The following is an 18,247-nucleotide window of genomic DNA, read 5'->3' on the forward strand; positions in this document are numbered from 1 at the left end:
AACACGAGGAAGAGAACTGATGGTGTAAAATTCTTATGTGTGAATTTTTGGGGGGGGGGTTATTCTATTATAATTCCAGAAACTGGAATTACAGTTGTTTTTCTCTTACTTGCACAAATATCCACATTTAAATAGCCAACAAGCAAACTCTGTACAAGTGTACAGTCCCATTTATCACATTGTCATGCTGTGATGATGCATGGAAACTACTTCTTCAGGAGCAGATCCCGTCTCTTTCCCGCCTCCTTAAAATATTCACTCACTGTCGGTGACCCTGTAACGCTGTATCCGCTTCCTTGAATTCATAATTTAGCTCGTGAGCTGCGTGGTCTCTGGACTTCTGCTGTCTACTATCAGGTAGGACCGCCTGGCTTTGGGCCAGGCTTAGATAGGACCTTGATGATTTTGACTGTGACTTTCCTGCAGCCAATAATACAGCCACTATGAGGTAGAACACAGAGCCTCTGGAGGTAATTATGCTGCTCCTTTACTTGGCTTAGGTCATCGCAGGCCAGCAGAGGATAAGCGGGAGGATAAGTAGGAGCAGAGATTTTACTTTTTTTTTTTTTTCAAAGGTCGGGCCAGATAAGAGCAGTGTATTTGAAGAGAGCTGTGCCCCAGAAAGTCCATGTTACACATTCAGATTTCCAGTTATCAGCGACGGTAAAAAGTTATTTTTGAGTTCTATCTGGTTTCCCTAAAGGCCTCCACTGAGTATTCACCCAGCTCAAGGTGTAAGCACTGCTGGCATTAAGCACATTCTTCTGTAGAAAAATGTGAGGTTTGGCAGGATCGCTGTGGATGTGGAAAAGGTGGAAGCCGGAGCGTTCAAGCTCCTTCAGCAGGCTGTACCAGTACCGCACCACAGATGGCTCATCGCCACCCACCTCAAAGCCTGCCCAGTGCAGGTGAAGCTCCAGCAGCAGCTGTCCCACTGAATCCAGAACTCTTTCGAGGATCAAATTTTCCAAAATCTTCCATTCTGCACTCTCCATGTCTGCCTTCAGTACATCCACCTGAAACACAACCAGAAAAACTTCAGATTTAAATGCATCTTGTTTAGGTAATAAATGACACCAAGCTGCATGGAGTTCTTACATGCAAAAGCTATTAAAAGATGAAAAGTGAAGCTTGATTTTGTTCTGCGCCGGTGATCTTGATGATGGATTGAGTGAAAGAGCAGCCTGACAAGACTTGCTGTGATAGAGCAAGGAGGAAATGCTTCAGAAGATGAATGTTAATAGCACCCTTAGGTCATATTCATGTAAGGACATTCATGCATGCTCATATCCTCAGGACACTGGGCTTCCTCTCAGGTCTAGTATAGCAGAGTCTTTCAGGCTCACCAGTATCTCGTAATTTTCTCAGGAAGTCCATCATGTAGCCATAGTCAATAATACATTAACCAAAGAAAATATCAGGGATTAGTGCATTAAATAGTCTTTCCTACAAAAAAAAAAAAAAAACTAAACAAATAGGCTGATAACATTTCTTGAGCTAAACTAAGTGTCGGGTGGTATGGCAGCATATATATTAAACAAGCTCCTCTCCAATTGATGCATTTGACACCGCACAATATCCCCAGACCTCATTAGTGTAACTGAACAGGATTCAAAAACAACTGTGGCAAAATATCGTCCTCTGTCCTCCCCATCATTGTCCCTCACTCCCACAAGCAGAAACATGTTGTTTTTTTTTTAAATTGGACAAAAATCACGTGATGGAAAATGATGAGACATCGCTGAAAACTAATGCTAATGTAATTTCTATCTGCTTATGTGTGTGTACATTGTGTTGTGTTGTAAGGATTATAGATGATCACACAGCTTCACTCTATCTGTCGTCATTTTTTCTCTTCCGTGGACTTCCCAGAAATGGCCTTTTTTGCCTTTGTGGTCCCATATCCATGTCTATGGGTGGAGCATGGGGGTTATTTCTGTTCAAATATTCTGATTTCCTTTGGCTTCATGTTTAACTGCAGACAAGCGAGCGTTTTTATTTTCATGTCTTCTAAATGGAGTGTACTCACTGAACTGGTCAACAGTCTAGCACAGGTCCAACACAGAGAGGCAGATAAACATTCACACTCACATTATGTCAATCCAGTTAACCCAACATGCACATTTTCAGACTGTGGGAGGAAGCCAGAGTATCTGGAGAAAAGCCACACTAGCACAGGGAAAACATTTAAACTAAGCAAAGAAATGCAGTCAGGTTAAAAAAAAAGGAGGTCATGGGGGTGACAGACAACCATTATGTACATCTGTGAATTCACTCATGATAGTACGCTTATGGCCATATCACCACGAGCAGTCCCGATCTGTTTGTATTTTATATTTTATTATATTTAACAATGTTAACTTTTATCTTTTAAGCTTCATTTGAATTTTAAACTGTGCCAGCAAATCAAAAAGCATGCATTTCTGTGGCTGTCTTATTAAAATTCATTTAGAACTCAGGATTAGATTTGAAACACACACATGCACACACACAAAACACAAAGAAAAATTGACTCTGCAATAATGAAGCTGATCAGCTCCGGTGGATAGCCTCCATAGACAATTTTATGTCAAATGACTTTGCACGCTGTGAAATTCCTGCCCTCCCTAACAGAGATATTAATGTGAGACTGCTGTAAAGGGTTTTAGCCAATGAGCAATGAGTTCCTCTGCTTCCAGTGAGTCATAATGTATGTGATTACTTCTGTACAGCAATCTCAGCATTAGGCATTGGCACACATTTTCATTTTAGAGAGGCTTTTGATAAAAAGTTGTCTGAGTCTGTGTAAACAAACAAGTTTGCTGATTTGAGAGCAGAACAGCAAAATGGGATTTTAAATTCGGGCTTGTTAATTAAATGGAAATGTATTTATTTGAGATAAATCCTAGCTATTACCCAGACTTTATTTTTTCTTTTTATTGCACACAGAATACCTCAACTGACCAGCCAAACAGGACAGAAATCCTGACATTATTACTAGGAATGTGTGCCTTTATTGGTGACTATGCCACCAAAGAGCAGATCATACTTCCAAATATTAATTTTACTAGAATCTAAAAGGTTGGTGAAAACACTTCAACAGCTGCATTAACCTCTCTTTGGGCTATTTCTGCAACCATTTAAAAAGCAAGCAAAAATGCGTGAGTGTAACATTTTTTTCTCTAATTATTTCAGTGCATCGTTTAGGCACAAAAAGCGCATTCTTAGTCCAAAGATTGTTAGATGTAAGTTTTTCTGCTTAGGCTAATTAAATCCCGTATGGTAGCATCTCTGGGCAGTGTTACGCAATTACTGCCATGATTGATTGTCCAATGTGCAGCTCTTTTTCGCTAAATGAGATGTGACTTCCTGTTACTGACATTTGCACCCGCCGTGACAGTGTGTGCGCTGTGTCAGCTGGTCACTAGAGCTGTGTGAATGAGTCATCTGTGTGTGTGTGTGTGTTTCTTTTTTAACTAACGGAGATAAGAAGTGCCGCACAAATGCATATTTTGACCTTTCAGAGCGACTCCCCTCTCTTGATTGCTGCCTTTCCTGTCGCTGAGGATTGGAGAAGAAACAGTTCTCCTGCTGTTTGCTGCTTGCTCCTCCGGCACACTGTGTACTCACATTAAAACCTCATTACAAGAATGCATGTGTGGCTCTGCATTTAAAACAGGTGAGGTGTCTTATCTATAACGCAGCATGGTGTACAAACCCACCCACACATACTGTAAACACGCCAGCCCTTATTTGTTCATATCTCGTCACACACCGACATCTTCATATCTTTGCAAATACCTTCTATGATTTGTGTGTTTGCTTTTTACCTGCAGAAAAGGGTTTAACAACTCGAACCGCTCAGCTTAAACCAGCTAAAGCAAAGCACCTGGTTTCTTTGCCAGGGATTCTGCTTTAGTCTAATTTAAATTTAGTCTATTTAAAACAAAAAACAATGATAATCCCAGCTAGCAATCAATATATATTAACTGAAATGTTCACTTTATTATAGGAGAGAGGGTTAGTGGAATAAACTTTAGAGTGTTAACAGTAGTGATGCAAAAAAAAAAAGATTTTGCCCTGGAGGGTGATACAGATGCTCTGCAAAGCTCACCCCAAGAAAAAAAAAACAGAAAAAAGGATAACCTCTGTGTAAAACGCACACTTTATCCTGAGGGTGGAGTGGGAGCCCAAATTTCATGAATCAGTTTGGTTTTCTTTGGTTTTTTCATACACCAGTGAAATTCAAAGAAAACAAATAAACAGCAACTTGACTATCAAATTGTGTTCACAATAATTAAAAGCCACCCACACCCTTTAACAGTTGGATTTAAATGCATCATGGGTGTTTACGTCAGCTAGAACACATCTGCGTTTACACCTGCTTCTGTCACGTCTCCAAGCTATCCAGATGCCCACTGTTGTTCAGATTTCATAAATATATCATAATCTGTTGCCAGTAAAACACCACATTTGTTCAGAAAATGCAACATATATATATAGATATATAATCCACTCATAATATCAGCAGGACCAAACCATATGTGAAAGGCGAAAGGGATAACATGAAACAGGGTCGCCGCACCCTGAACTGATTCTTGTTATGTCCCTGTGGGGGACACATCAGCCAACATGACCGTTTACACTAAACCCATATGTGACCACAGAGTCTCAGGGAAAAGGATTTGGCTTATTGTGCAGCATCATAAAGCTCGCTGTACTGTAAAAGCTAGTACTGCAGAGCAGCTATACTTCCAGCAACACTACACGTACAGAACAATTTCTGCTGGGAACTTTCACATTTTTCAACAAAGGAGCCTTCAGCTGTACAAATGTTTCAACTTCACTGTGTCTTCACTGGCAGTTTTATTAACAAGTGCACTTTAGTCCTTCCTGTCCTTTGAAAGTTTGTTGTCCGCAAGCTGAGAAGTACCTGATTCAGCTGCGTTTTGCTGGAAGCTGCATGCTGAACCCCGTTTCATATTTTTAGTTCATGCTGACTTACAGGTATGACACACATTCCTTGAACCAAGGTAGAAATTGGTTATATTCCTGTTTTGTGTGTGTGTATGTGCAGAATTAGTGGCACAACACAGCCATTTGCACTGTTAGCAGGTGCTTTCAGCTGCTCCCTTACTTATGAGCAGTTGCCACAGATTTGGCAGGCAACGCTCTGAGGTATTTGTACCTCTTCCTGAACTCAAACCGAGAATACCGCACATGTTAGGCAAATGTGTGAAACACAATACTGTGGAATCACTCATATCTATGACTCCTCTAACAGGAAAAAGGAGGATAATCAGAAAAGGTGGCTGAGGGAAGTGACAATAATGGGGATAATGGCTTTTAAAATACAAGCAAACAAACAGAAAATTACATATTGGATCCTTAATGGTATCAAGGCATTTATGTACCAAACTGAATGCTCTGTCTTTAATCAGTGTTCTGTAACCGTAACTATTAAAGTTACCCGGTGAAGTGGATATATTACAAGAAGAGAGCCTTGATGCCTTTAAGTCATGATTTAATTACCTCTTTAGAGAAGCATGGCTTCCTTGACCTTGAATTACCATTTAGCCTTCCTATTCAGGCATGCTTGTTGGCACTATAACTGTGTTTATTAGCATGCATGCTATGACTGGGCTTGGTGCGTGTGTTTATGATTGAACGTGAATGCAGATCCCTATCTGATGAGGTGAAACACAAACCCTGAGGAGTTTTGGGGAGGTAATACATCCAGCACAGTCATATTTACAAGAAAAAAAAAGTCACATATACGTGAAGATATTCACCTGGAGTTTAAGACAGACAGAGGAATTAATCATAATGAGCTGTTTTATGTTGAGGCGCGCAGGAGCAAACCTGCCCTTGCTTGCTATGCATGAATAATACCGACGTTGATAAAGGAACACCTTCATCAGGTTTAAGGCAGAATCTACAACCATTTATCCATTTTATTCTGCTTATCCAAATTCAGGGTCATGGGCAGGCAACTGTTAGGGGACCTAGACCGCTGTGGGACCACTGAGAGCTGACAAGCTTGCAGTATGAAATGCCACTAGGATTGACCTGATCTCCCTAAGTGGGCTCCACCTGACTCCACTCACTTATGTATGCATGATTCTGTTTAAACAAACTGAAAAACCACAGAGGAAAAAAAAGGAAAGAAAAGAAAAAAGAAAGAGGAGAAAAGCAAGTTAGAGGTGAGCGGAGCAGACAACCACCATTAAATAAAAATGCTAAATTACTAAACGCGGCTAGCCTAGCCTTAACTGTGGAGGGCAGGCAGTTGAATGATTTCCACTATCATCATGTTATTTCTTTTTTTTAGTTAGATCTTTGGCTAATTTGGCTAGCAGAGTAGCCTAGCATGTTATTTTTGTTGTTGTTGTTGTTGTTAGATTATTACACTGGTTGTATGGGCCCCCTTTGGGAGGAAACTGGAGAGAACCCATGCCAACACTGGGAGAACATGCAAACTCCACTCAGGAAGACCCCAGTCTTGCTGTGCATGCCATGAGCATGCCTATCTAGAGCCTCAGTGGCCTATTCTCTATCTCTTACCTCTCTGTGTCCAAAGTCATTAAGTATGGTGGCTAGTTTCTTCGTGCTGGCATACTGACGCTGGGCAACAACGGCCGGGCTGGGATCCCTCCAATCTACAGAAAGACGATGGAGCCACATTTCAGCTTGTTGCAGGTGAGGCTGCTTAAGGCTGGGATCAAAACAGTGAACTTCACAGCCTGACTGGGCGAGAGAACTTTCCAGGGACCGGTCATCCACTCCTAACCTAGAAAACACACAAAAATACAGACAGGGCGAATATGTGAGAGTCAGCTCCATTTACAGGAATGCATATTTCATCGTCTTGACTTCATTTGTGTAAAATGTTCCAATGACGAGATGAAGAGATTCTTCATGGGACACATGAAGACTAGGTGGTACGAGTGGCCCAAATTATGATATTTTGACAAAGTTATATGGCAACTAGCTATTTCATTTCATACAATCTCACCCCTTGTGCACATTTTTAAGGAAGTCAAAGTGTGGTACAGGTACAGACAGTCAGGTAGGAAAACACAGGTATTAAAAACTTTCTAAAAATAGCCATCGTTAGAGAGGGATGTTTGCATGAATGCAGCTGTATAACTTCAATGCGTGTTTATTTCATGCAGGGTTGGATTTCATTAGAAATTGGTTGCCTACTATAAAACCATCGTCTTTATTGTTGCTCCATCATTTGATAGGGCCAAGTGCTTATGAGAACAACGCAGGATGAAGCCCTTCTGTTTTATTCCAGTGATCTAAAACTTTAAAAATGTGCTCTGAGGCGCCACTAAAGCGAAAACATTTGATCAAAGACCCAAAGATCGGTTTCGTGACATGAAACAACACCTTAGCCGGTCGTTACACGTGTCAAATGCAACAGAGCGAGTAAAACTGATAAAAGGATACAGACAAGATAACACCACGGCGTCACTGTGATCTTACTTGGCCTCCGAGCCAGAAAAGAATCAATAATTCAAACAAAGGGAATAAAGATTTTAGCCAGGAGATACTTGACGCTTGTGTTTCTCTCTTATGTCTCCTTTGTTTCATGTTTCTCTCCTTTGCTCTCCACCTCCACATCTCTTTTCCTACAAGTGGCCTGCTTCTCTATTTTAAAATGTGTAAATCTAAGCAGACAGTCACGTTCCCTCGTGTCTCTGTCTCTTTCATGCCTTCTCTCCCTTCTCCCTGCACTTTTTCACTAACCTCTCTCACTGCTGTTCACTGTGTATTCCACCCCTCCCTTCTCTAATTCCACAATTTTCTCCTTTTCTTTCTGTCACTGTCTCTGCATCTGCATTCCCCTGTGTCTTGTTTGCGCGGTGGCTGTATTCTGTAATCGTGGCAAAGGGAGTAGATTTCACAGTACGCATCTTTTACAGATGAGGCACCGGGTCCCCAAATGCATCCCGCTGGTGGGAAGATGAGAAATGAGCATATGTGAGGGATTGAGATGCAACTAGATGTCTCTTTTTAAAGCACTAAATATTTCATTGAGAGTTTTTCATTCTCTGGTGAGGTTTTGGTGAGCGGCTGAGAATCAGTGCAGCGAAACTACGGGGATCGGGGATTACTCATGAGGCGGCAGGAGCAAAAGGGGGGAGTCACAGTGCATCACATGCCCTTCAGAATAACAATGCTCATAAAGGAGGGTCTCTACTAGGTCTCTCATGAGAGCAGGAGGGGTAACATGATGGATGAATGGCTACATAAATGTGGGTGTTCTAGAAAGAAATTTACTTCATACACATTCTTTATAGAGGCTGTAAGGAGACTGCTGTTGATGTAACCAAATATGAAGATCTGTGATTGTTTAGATTCTTGGTCACAAACTCCCAGAGGATTGTAAATGTAATAAAGAGCTATGAATCCACCTGACCCGTTATGTCAGCAGCCTGTCTGGGTGTGGTGAAGTCTGGAGGTGGGGCTGATTAAAAAACCCTTGGTGGGTCGAGAAACTGTCCCAGTTTGTGCCAGTTTTTTCTCATTCTGGCCTCTGTCACTGTCTGTCTCTCACTTTAAATTTCACACTTGGACAAGATACAAGGGAATTGGTGGCAAAAAACCATAACCACTGGCGTGGCTTTGCCTCAGGCACGGGTATAGCAGTTCGACCCCTGGCTCCACTATCCTCGGACAAGATACTGAACCCCAAGTTACTTGTGACATATTCATCAGGGTCTGATTTTTATATTGATTTCACTTAGGCAAAGAAACAAGATGGATGTGTATTGTTTCTTTGAGGGCCCACCTAGAGAAGAAAGGGGCTATATACCAGTCAATTTAGAGTTACTAGGAAACCTAAAGGCCAAACTGAAAATATAATCAAGAAGATAACGACATGAAAATAGTAAAACTACAAAACGCCATAAACACAGGAATCCTAATGGACTAGAAATAAAGCAATAAGAGGAATAAAACCCATTGCACTCCAAATACTAATAGAAAAACTCAGAGCTAAGGAACAAAGCCCAATTTTATGACAATATCTGTCTCCAAAGGACATGAATAAACATAAAGGACATCCTTTAAATGTGAAAAGGTTTTTTTGTTTGTTTGTTGGGGTTTTTTTCACCCTCATGTCCATTAGCCTGTGTTGATGCTCTAAAGTTGTGTCATTCATTCTACAGGTAACTTGTCAAGTTTAGACCAGTTTCATAGAGCAGAAATCTTTTCTGCCCTTCATGTGCAAATCCAACATGACTTCACAGTTCTGTCTCCTTGAATGTTGCTTAAGACTAAAAATGAGACAGTATGATCTGAGCAAACATTTTCAATATTATCTGTGAACTTAAAAAAGAATGTTGCCCCTCCAAAGTTTTACCTGCGAAACCTGGAGGTGTAGTCAACGACAAATTTTAACGACAAACCTTTCAGCATCTCGCAGGAAAATGACAGGTGTAAATAATTAAATTAACAGTGCTGTTGCTGCTTCAATTTCAAGGTTATGGTTATGGTTTCATGCTCACTGTCACACTAATGGATTACTGATCGCTGATGTCATTAAAAACAGTAAAAACCCAAAACTTACAGTTTGTCCAGTGGTCAGTTGACTAATTATGCCCAACTTTACAGCAGAAATCATCTTAATCAGAAGTAAACATCTTGACAGCCTCATTAAAAAAAAAGGTCCTTACAGGCTAATTTAACCATTTTTCGCAACACTGTTCATGTTAAGCTTGTTTTTTTTTTTTAAATTTAGATTATTATCAGGTTATTGTGACTGATGGGTTGCTGCCAACACAGGAAAAAATGTCTAATAGACGTCTGCAAATACACTGATTTGGAAATCTCAATTAGCCTTTTTTAATAAGCCTGTGCTACAGTTTTGATGAGTGAAATAAGAGTATATGTGTTGTGTATATATTTAGCACTGAATTTCTTAGCACTGTCTCTTAGAACCCTGTCAGGTTGCCAGTCTGTTGCAGGGCTTGGCTTCACATCTATCTTCATCCATCTTCTATATAAAATCTATGGTTATTAACTGGTTGTGGGGGTTTTGTTACACTTATTTAGTTCATACTAAAGCCATCACTCATAGAATAATGCTTGGTTAACTTCCTAAAAATCACCAAACAGCATTTACTCTGGGAAGAACAATAGGTAATGGTGATGAGATGGCTGATTATCATATTTTCTTAATTTTGCCCAGAAGGGGAGCCAAAGGAAACAAAGCATGAGAAGCCAGAGCCACCGTTGCTACTAGCTATACTGCAGGTATTCATGCTGTTATCCACTAGCAGCATCTCACATGCCCACATTTATGTTAAAAGTCAAGTCACTTTATTTATGTAGCGTATTAAAAATGCTGGACCTCAATATTCGATCTCAAGTTCTTTCCACCGGAGGCAGATGGACTAATTATACAAATACTGAAGAATACATGGAAGACAAGGAATACAAGTTTAAACAAAGCCTGCTTTAATTTGAGCAGAATGTGGGCTGTTTTTACAGCAGTGGAAAAGGTGGATAATTGGTCTTTCATGTGGAAAAACATCCTGCGTCCCCCCCTATGCACCAACATGTGACAGACCAATCAGTGAACAGCTGCTCATCCTGCCCAGGCACAGCCATCCCTGGCTCGTTGCACATCATGCAAATGAGATGTATCAGCTGCACACGTTCAGCAAAACACACGAAAGTGTACCTAGATAATGTGCTGAGTTCAAAGGCACATACAGAGGCGTACTAAAAGCATTTGGCTTTTCTATTAAATCCCTTTTAATCTTCTGCAGTTGACTGCAGTTGAGGGCTTTGCAAGTCAGAGAAACTCTCCTGAGAGTAGGATGCTCAACATACCTGGCAAAGAGGCAAGAGTATGACCAAGAAGTGTGTGTGAGAGCATGTGTATGTGTATGCACGCGCGTGTGTGTGTGTAATGAATGTAGGTCAGATAGAGGACATGGGGAGGAACTTCAGAGAGCAGTTTGCAGGCTGACTTGATTAACTCTCTCCGTGAGATTCTAGGAAATTTATTTTGTTACTCGGGAAGTTTAATTTTTTTTAAAGAATTTAATGTCTTTTTGGGACTCGCTTTTACTGCATTCGACAGAGTTGAGTTGACGTAGTGTAAACTGAATTAATTCCAGAAGTATTAAGTGATCAGTTAGATAGGAAGAGATCGCCAAGTAGCTTTCATTGAGTTGAAAAATTAGATCTGAGTCACATTTTCCAAGCCGATATTCAAGCCAAATATCAAAATGTTTGCATCAATCTCTGAGATGTTTGATAAAACTCATTTGAATTTTAGTGCGTGTCCATGTAGCTTGTCTGCACAGAGTGCCGTTGCAGTCAGCCAGAGGATATCAGATATGTTTTTTTCTCCTGTCTATTTGGCCTCTGACACCCTTTTGACCTCCCCGCCCCTCCTGCCACTCTCCCACACCTATCTGCGCCTCGCTTGCCTTGATGCCAGCACACCTGTGCTGTCTCTCAACGGTCAAACTAATAAGCCTTCTCTCCCAGCAGAAAAATCCCTTCAACCATTGCTGCACCTCAGCATTGGCCGAGCAGACTTAGACTGAGCCGATCCATGGCACAAAGCTAAGAGTGAATGACAGCCTGGGCTTAAGAAGGTCAAACGCCTTGGTGGTCTGGCTGACTGAAGTCAGGGTTACATGCCAATCCAGTTAAAGGAACCAAAGGTAGAATAGTTATGATGTTTGAAGTTTAACAAAAGACAAGAAATTAAAGGAAAATGTGCAGAGTGAAAATGGAACTGCACGAAGACAAAAGCAATGTAAGAAGAAAGACATAAAGACAAAATAAAATCATACTCAGTGTACAATTAGTCGCCGAGGACATGAAAAGATGAGGCTAACAAGGAAGGTGGAGAAAGACATGCACTTCATTTATTGTGTGTGAAAATAGACATTGAATATATTTTTATGATACAGAATAAACTTTACTTTACTATAAAGTTTACTGACAGCTGTGGCAATTTTGATTATCAGCAGATATCTCACAGCCTGTCTCAGAACGAGATGTTCTGAATAATTGTGTCACCTGCAGATAATTCCGTCACTGTTTGTTTCCGTGTAAGCGACTACAGTTGACTCCATTCCCTATATATTGGACAATTCCTTGTTAAGGGAACACACATTTAGCAAAAACAAAATTATGTGTGAGTGTCTAACAAACAATACTCACCCAAAAGAGTACACCCTGCAGTGTCTGCTCTCTATCCTGCGGATCAGTTTATAATTGGGATCTAGGCACACAGCCCATGCCCCAATGGACCCTTCCTGGTCTGCTTTCTTGCCTCGAAGTGACGCACATGACACCTGGACAAACATAAATGTAAACACAAAGCAAGACATATTAACAGCCATTTCTCCAGGAACAAGGAGCAGAACTTATTGTCAAGATAGCCATGTTATCTGACACAGTGGGAGTCCTGTATTGCAAATATAAATGGAACAAGAAATGAATGACAGAGCAACAGAACCACACCGACTCGATTCGCAAAGCAAAAATAAGTGTCTGTGTCTGTATGCTGGACATTCAAGACCACCTGCGCTGTTTGGATATTGATGTCCAAGTCTGTTCACTGCACTGGTCACTGAATGTGAAAGTGAACTAGTCGTTAACTGGGCAGGGGGTTGTGGTGAGATAAATCTTCTGAGAAGCGGGCATTTCATGTGTAAGAGCGCATTACTCTTTGACAGCATTACTCCAACCAAACGAGTGAGTTTTCATTCTGTACAATAAATGGAGTCCTAGGGATTTCAAGCAAACACAAGTCAAATGTGGCAGCATAGTTGACACTCTGATATATCCTGATTTCTTTAGGTGAGTTCTACAACTCAGACATGATGCACAGCTGGTGCTGATGCACTGCCGAGTGTCACTGGGTTGGCAGAAAGAAACTAAAAACGAGGACTTTAAATCCTTCATTTATGATTAAGATTGTACTTTTACCCCCTTTAATTCACAAAATTTGTTGGATTTAAAACACAGTATCCTTTTAGCTGCTTCCATATAAAAGTCTTTGGATCCTGCCATATCTTTAACAAAAATATTTTTTCAGTACTGTACAATAACAGTGTATTGTTCTAAAATGTTGTGGATTATATTTTTCAACCTTAAAAATACAGCTTTCATAATCAATTTCAACCAAGAATCCAAGGACCAACATTTGCAAAAATGCTGTATACACACCTGCATATACCAGTACAGAGCAGGAGCTACTGCTCAAATGTTTGCTGTGCGGTTTCTCCACATTCTGTCTGATGCCGAGATTAACTTTGCAAGGGAAGAAACAATATTGGCTCAGACAATCATGACCGTGAGCACAAATGTCTGGCTTTACTGTACTACACCATTCAAGTCCAAAGTAGCATGTTCGCAGCTACACTTTGTTTGTGCTACTGCATCTTATCACAGCTAAAGAGTTGCTAGGTAAAATCATTTGCAATGACGTATACAGTGGTGCACTGAAAACCTCCATGCAGTTGCTTTGGTTGCCAGCAGATTGCCACTCTTACATAAAGATGCTGATTTGTCTGCAAACTACCCTCTCCGTGGCAGTGAAACTGTGTGCAGAGAGAACATTTTGTGAAGAGAATATTTGCCTTCAAAAGTGAAAGTTGCGCCCTTTTAAATGTCTTAGTTGCAGCAGCAACTCTTAATTTGAAAGCAAAGCAAGCATTTCCGGCTTGCGTCATTTTTGGCTACCGCTTATTGAGTGGTTGGCAGACAAGTTAGCATTTTCTATGCAAACTACAGGTGACTTTAGCAATTTGCTAGCAAACAAAGCCACAAGGAGGTTTTTAGCATCCTCTTTGCGACTAATTTCACCCACCAACAGCCAGCAACCACTCACCATCTAGTTGGGGAGTGCATATTTTTTCCTAGTGATCAGAAGTTGCCCGGGGATTTCTCACCAGTCTTTAAAAAAGCTAAAATCTCCTTGAGCAAGAGACCAAAGCATATATTATTCCCAATAAAAGGCATCCACCTTGCACAGCAGCTTCCACAAACTTCTAGTCTAAAAAGAGAGCCTAATGTGAAAGTATTCTGATTACCATTACATATCCTCTGGCTGCAAAATGAAATCTGAGTGTTTAGAACTCTGTATTGAAATGAGCTTTTATCTCCCCTGATTGATAAAATCAAATTGCTTTATGAGCATGCAGCTTTCTTTATTTCCTAATCAATCTCCCATTTGCTATAATGTCTGCTTTCCAAACACAACACATTTAAAACACTCAGCCTAAATTTTCAAAATGGCACTTTGATAACTAGTAGGTGACGGCTATATCCATCTTTCATTTACATTCAACGGTGAATGAGAAATACTTTCTAGATCCTAACTCAGGTAAAAAGACACAGATGGCAGACTTTTTGCAGCCAAGCGAATGTGTAAGAAGAAATGTACTATGTCCTTATAAATCCACTTACTGTTCCTAAAATAGAAGAAATTTACATTTGAAACTGTTCATTAGCCGTGTTTACATTGCCAGCCTTCCCTTTTTTGGCAAGCTGGATTTGTACAGTTTCAAAAGAACCTCTTAGGCGTAATTTCTTACTGTGGCTTTTGTATAAATCGCCCATTTTAATGAGATCGTTCTGTGACAGGTCACGCAGGAAGGAACCAACTGAATCACTGAAGTGCAGTGTCACCATCTCACAAAGGACAAAAGTCGCCCGATGTGTCTTTGTTGCTCTCTATTTAAACCAATTCTTACATGTTGAACATTCTCCACAATGTCCGTCATCGTTAATGCGTTCGAGTTGAAAGCGTTTATCTGCATACAATGCACTGTGGAAAATTAAATGCGAAATCACTCTTGATTATTTTGCCACTACACATCTAAAGACATATCAGTTGCATTGAGCTGCTGAGAGCTGAACAAAGCTACAAAGAATACTGAGCTGTAAAACCGAGAACATTCACTGAGCGTGAATGAGAAGTTCATTCTTATTGTTGATAAGCTAATCAGAAATTGATCCCACGCTCCTGCTGCCTTATTATTTCACACTATTATTAGTAGTATTATTAATATTTTTATATAGACTTACTCTTATCTGTGCATGAACACGTGAAAGCTGCTGACTGGTATTGATTGGACAGTTGTGTCGCAGGCCATCTCTCTTAGTAACAGTTCCACCAGGCACTATGTCAGTCAGCATTACAGCAGAGGATGCTGCTATCCCCACACCAGCTCCCTCCACCCTCGCCTGTCACTGTCAATGACAGACAGTTCCCTTCCACAGCTCCTCACAAACACACACTTGTACACACATGCTCACGAGATCTCTTTCTCTCTGTTCCTGTCCTTGTCCATTCCTTCCTCATCCACAAAAACCCAGAAGTGCCTAAACACACACACACACACGCACATCCCAGCACTAATTCATAATGAACTAAATTTCTGCTTTGTGAAAGACAGACTGAGTGATGCTTAGTCATTTGGAGATTGGTACTCTGTGTTCTGGCTATGTTGTGTGAGGGATAAAGATAAGATGTTGATTTGTCTCCAAGCCAATTTACTGCAATAGAAAAACACACACACACACACACACACACACACACACACACACACACACACACACACACACACACACAAACTACATGAGTTCAAAGAATGCCTCCATCGTAGAGACAAAGATTTTCCAACCTTCCAACCAGAATTCCAACCTTTCTCAGTTCCTTTTTATATTTTTCCTTTTTTCCTTCTTCTTCTTCTTATGATGCAAAACATCTTCATTGATTTGTAGTAATTAATACTGATACAGTCCAAAGAGCAAACCACAACAACTCATTGATTAGATCTGAATAGAGGGGCTGTGAGCTCCATCTGTATAGTAATCAATAGAGTAATGAGTTAGTTGCTTACTGTCAGGGCAAGAAAAATGTTGTGGCTATGCTGAATGTGAAAGAGTTGCCAGTGCAGCTCAATCATGGGCTAAGAGATGCAGTCTTGTTTTTTTAAAAAAGCAGCCAAAGGTATGTGTCTCATGGCTTAACTACTTTATTTATTTTTGCCTCAAACTCTAGTCTTAGATTTGCATTCAGTGTCAGGTTAATTTTTGCTTTGAGGACAGAAAATGTGATTAAAAGTTAAAGATGATTAATCCCCCAAACGATGGTGCTTGCACTGCATCATTAAGCACAGCCAATATCGCAAATAAGAAATAAATAGTAAATATAAAGTACACTATGTCACAGTAATAATTGAATAGGGCTTTAATAGTGGACATCAGGAAGGTGTAGGCAAGCTATAAAGCATAAGAAGTAAAAGTACTTATTCTCGATTTAAATATTTCCCTTAAGAGTTAAATGATCAATATGCATCATAGTCTATTAAAAATCATATGTTTGCAGTGTGGCTGTCCTGTCATGACCAGATATCTAAAAATAATATTAAAAGTGCTTTTAATGAGCTCAGAAAACAGACCTAGACCTCAATTAAAAACATTATATTAGAAAATATTCATAAAAACAAAAAGAACCAACAGGGGGTTGATCAGGTTACCTACTAATCAGAAGGTTGGTGGTTTGATCCCTGGCTGCTCCAGTAAGCATGCCAAATATCCCCGGGCAAGATACTAACCCCAAGTTGCTCTCCAACGCATCCATCAGTGTATGCATGTGTGTGAACGTTAAATAAAAAGCACTTGTATAGAAACAGCATAGAAAACAGTGCTTGTAAGAATGAGTGTGAATGGTGTATAAAGTGCTTTGAGTGCTCAGGTAGAGTAGTAAAGCACTATATAAGAACCAGCCCATTTACACTTAATCTGTCAGTGGTTTTAATGTTGGCATTTTAAATGAATAATAATCAAAAATACATTTAGGTAGCAAATGAAATTTAAAAAAAATTCTCACTTGCTGAGTTGTGATGTAGCTGAGGAACCTTTTAGCTTCATCCTCCAGTGACTGACTCTCACTGGCCCAGGGCTCCAGGTCTATATGCCACCGTGGAGTCTGAATAGGGGAACATACGCATATACATGAACAGTTACAATGGAAATAATATGAAAATGAGCAACTCACTAACATCAAAGTAGGCCACTCACAAGAAATCCAGTGCAAGGACAACAATAAAGGGAGCTTTATTCTTTCAGGTATTATAACCCTCTTGTGTATAGCCACTGATAGAACTAGGTCACAGTGTGCTCTGAGGAAAATTTCCCCCACACACACGTGTTAGCGACAAACTGCTAAAGTTCATTTCTGTTGTTATTTTAGTAAAATGGGGACTGCTAGCCTATTTACTCACGTGTATGCTTTGCTGGAAGGTATGGATTGAGCTTTGTTTGAAAGTGGAAGAATAAGATCTTAGACCCCTGCATCAGGGGGCTTTAGCAGCTTTAGCTCTGTGCTGCATTCCTGAAACGTGGCAGAACCTTGCTTTAAAGCCTGCTTCCATGCTACAGGAATGCGCCTGTTTGTGATTAGAGGAGGGATGAAGAGTAGGCAGTACAGAGGGCGACAGAGACGGCTCTGTGATGATGTATTCGTTGCTTGTACAATCATTTCTTGGGTCAAACACCACAGCCAAGTGTTCATTAGCAGCCCTGGAACAAATTATCTGCTGTGGTTTGATGAGAGTGCACGTCCCTGCCTAGGGCACTCCTGTGTATGGGCACTGCAGTTTATTTCATAATTTCCCATAGCTGTGCAAATTAGATTAGGCTGTCTTTACTGACAAGATCGTGTTTAGGTTTGTTGCTGTGGACACGTGTGGCATGGTTCTCTCATGGTTAACGTGGCCTCAACACAGAGGACTATAACTAAGACATTTGACACTTTCACTAACTGATCCTTCTTTTAATCTTCATTGCACATGTACACACTAGAGCTTATACATATATTTAAAAAATATATACTTGAGTCTATACAGTGCACACTTTGCTTGACTTTTTACAGGTCTGTACGTAACCCCACACCACTCTGCTAATATGTTATCTGACAACACCATATGTGTTATTTTCTTCTCCACTGAGGCAGATCCTGGACCTGCCAACACACAAAAAATCTGCTTTTGCTTTAATGGCTGCAGAGCTTGATCCACACGACACTTTTCAGTGTTTGGCATTAAGCCTTCAATCGATTTACAGAGTGTCAAAACATCCGAATGCTTGCCTTGCCTCAACCCATCCGTTCTTTTCTCTGCTTCCTTTTATATCATGGCTTCTGTTTTCTTTTGTCTTTCTCGGTCTTCTAATATCCTGTTGCTCTTTTCATTGCCTGTTTTTTCTTTCTTCTAAC

At 40.4% G+C, this 18,247-nt stretch overlaps 1 protein-coding gene across 3 annotated transcripts in view; it reads right to left on the reverse strand.

Moving 5' to 3' along the window:
* Positions 1-49: 49 nt before the first annotated feature.
* mettl24 (methyltransferase like 24) overlaps positions 50-18,247 on the reverse strand; it is a 37,550-nt gene continuing 19,352 nt past the window's right edge. Inside the window, exons 2-5 of one of the 3 annotated variants that reach the window (XM_040017536.1) lie at positions 16,862-16,960; positions 12,178-12,311; positions 6,544-6,769; positions 50-1,016 (exon numbers count right to left, since the gene is read on the reverse strand). In XM_040017536.1, the coding sequence (XP_039873470.1) occupies positions 672-1,016; positions 6,544-6,769; positions 12,178-12,311; positions 16,862-16,960 (804 nt within the window). In that variant the 3' untranslated portion in view covers positions 50-671. Of the gene's footprint in view, positions 3,598-6,543; positions 6,770-12,177; positions 12,312-16,861; positions 16,961-18,247 lie in introns of all 3 variants that reach the window. The other 2 variants (XM_040017537.1, XM_040017538.1) reach the window with 2 other exon arrangements.

This window comes from Simochromis diagramma, unplaced genomic scaffold (assembly GCF_900408965.1).
Source record: "Simochromis diagramma unplaced genomic scaffold, fSimDia1.1 OVJJ01000802.1, whole genome shotgun sequence".
NCBI classification, from domain to species: domain Eukaryota; kingdom Metazoa; phylum Chordata; class Actinopteri; order Cichliformes; family Cichlidae; genus Simochromis; species Simochromis diagramma.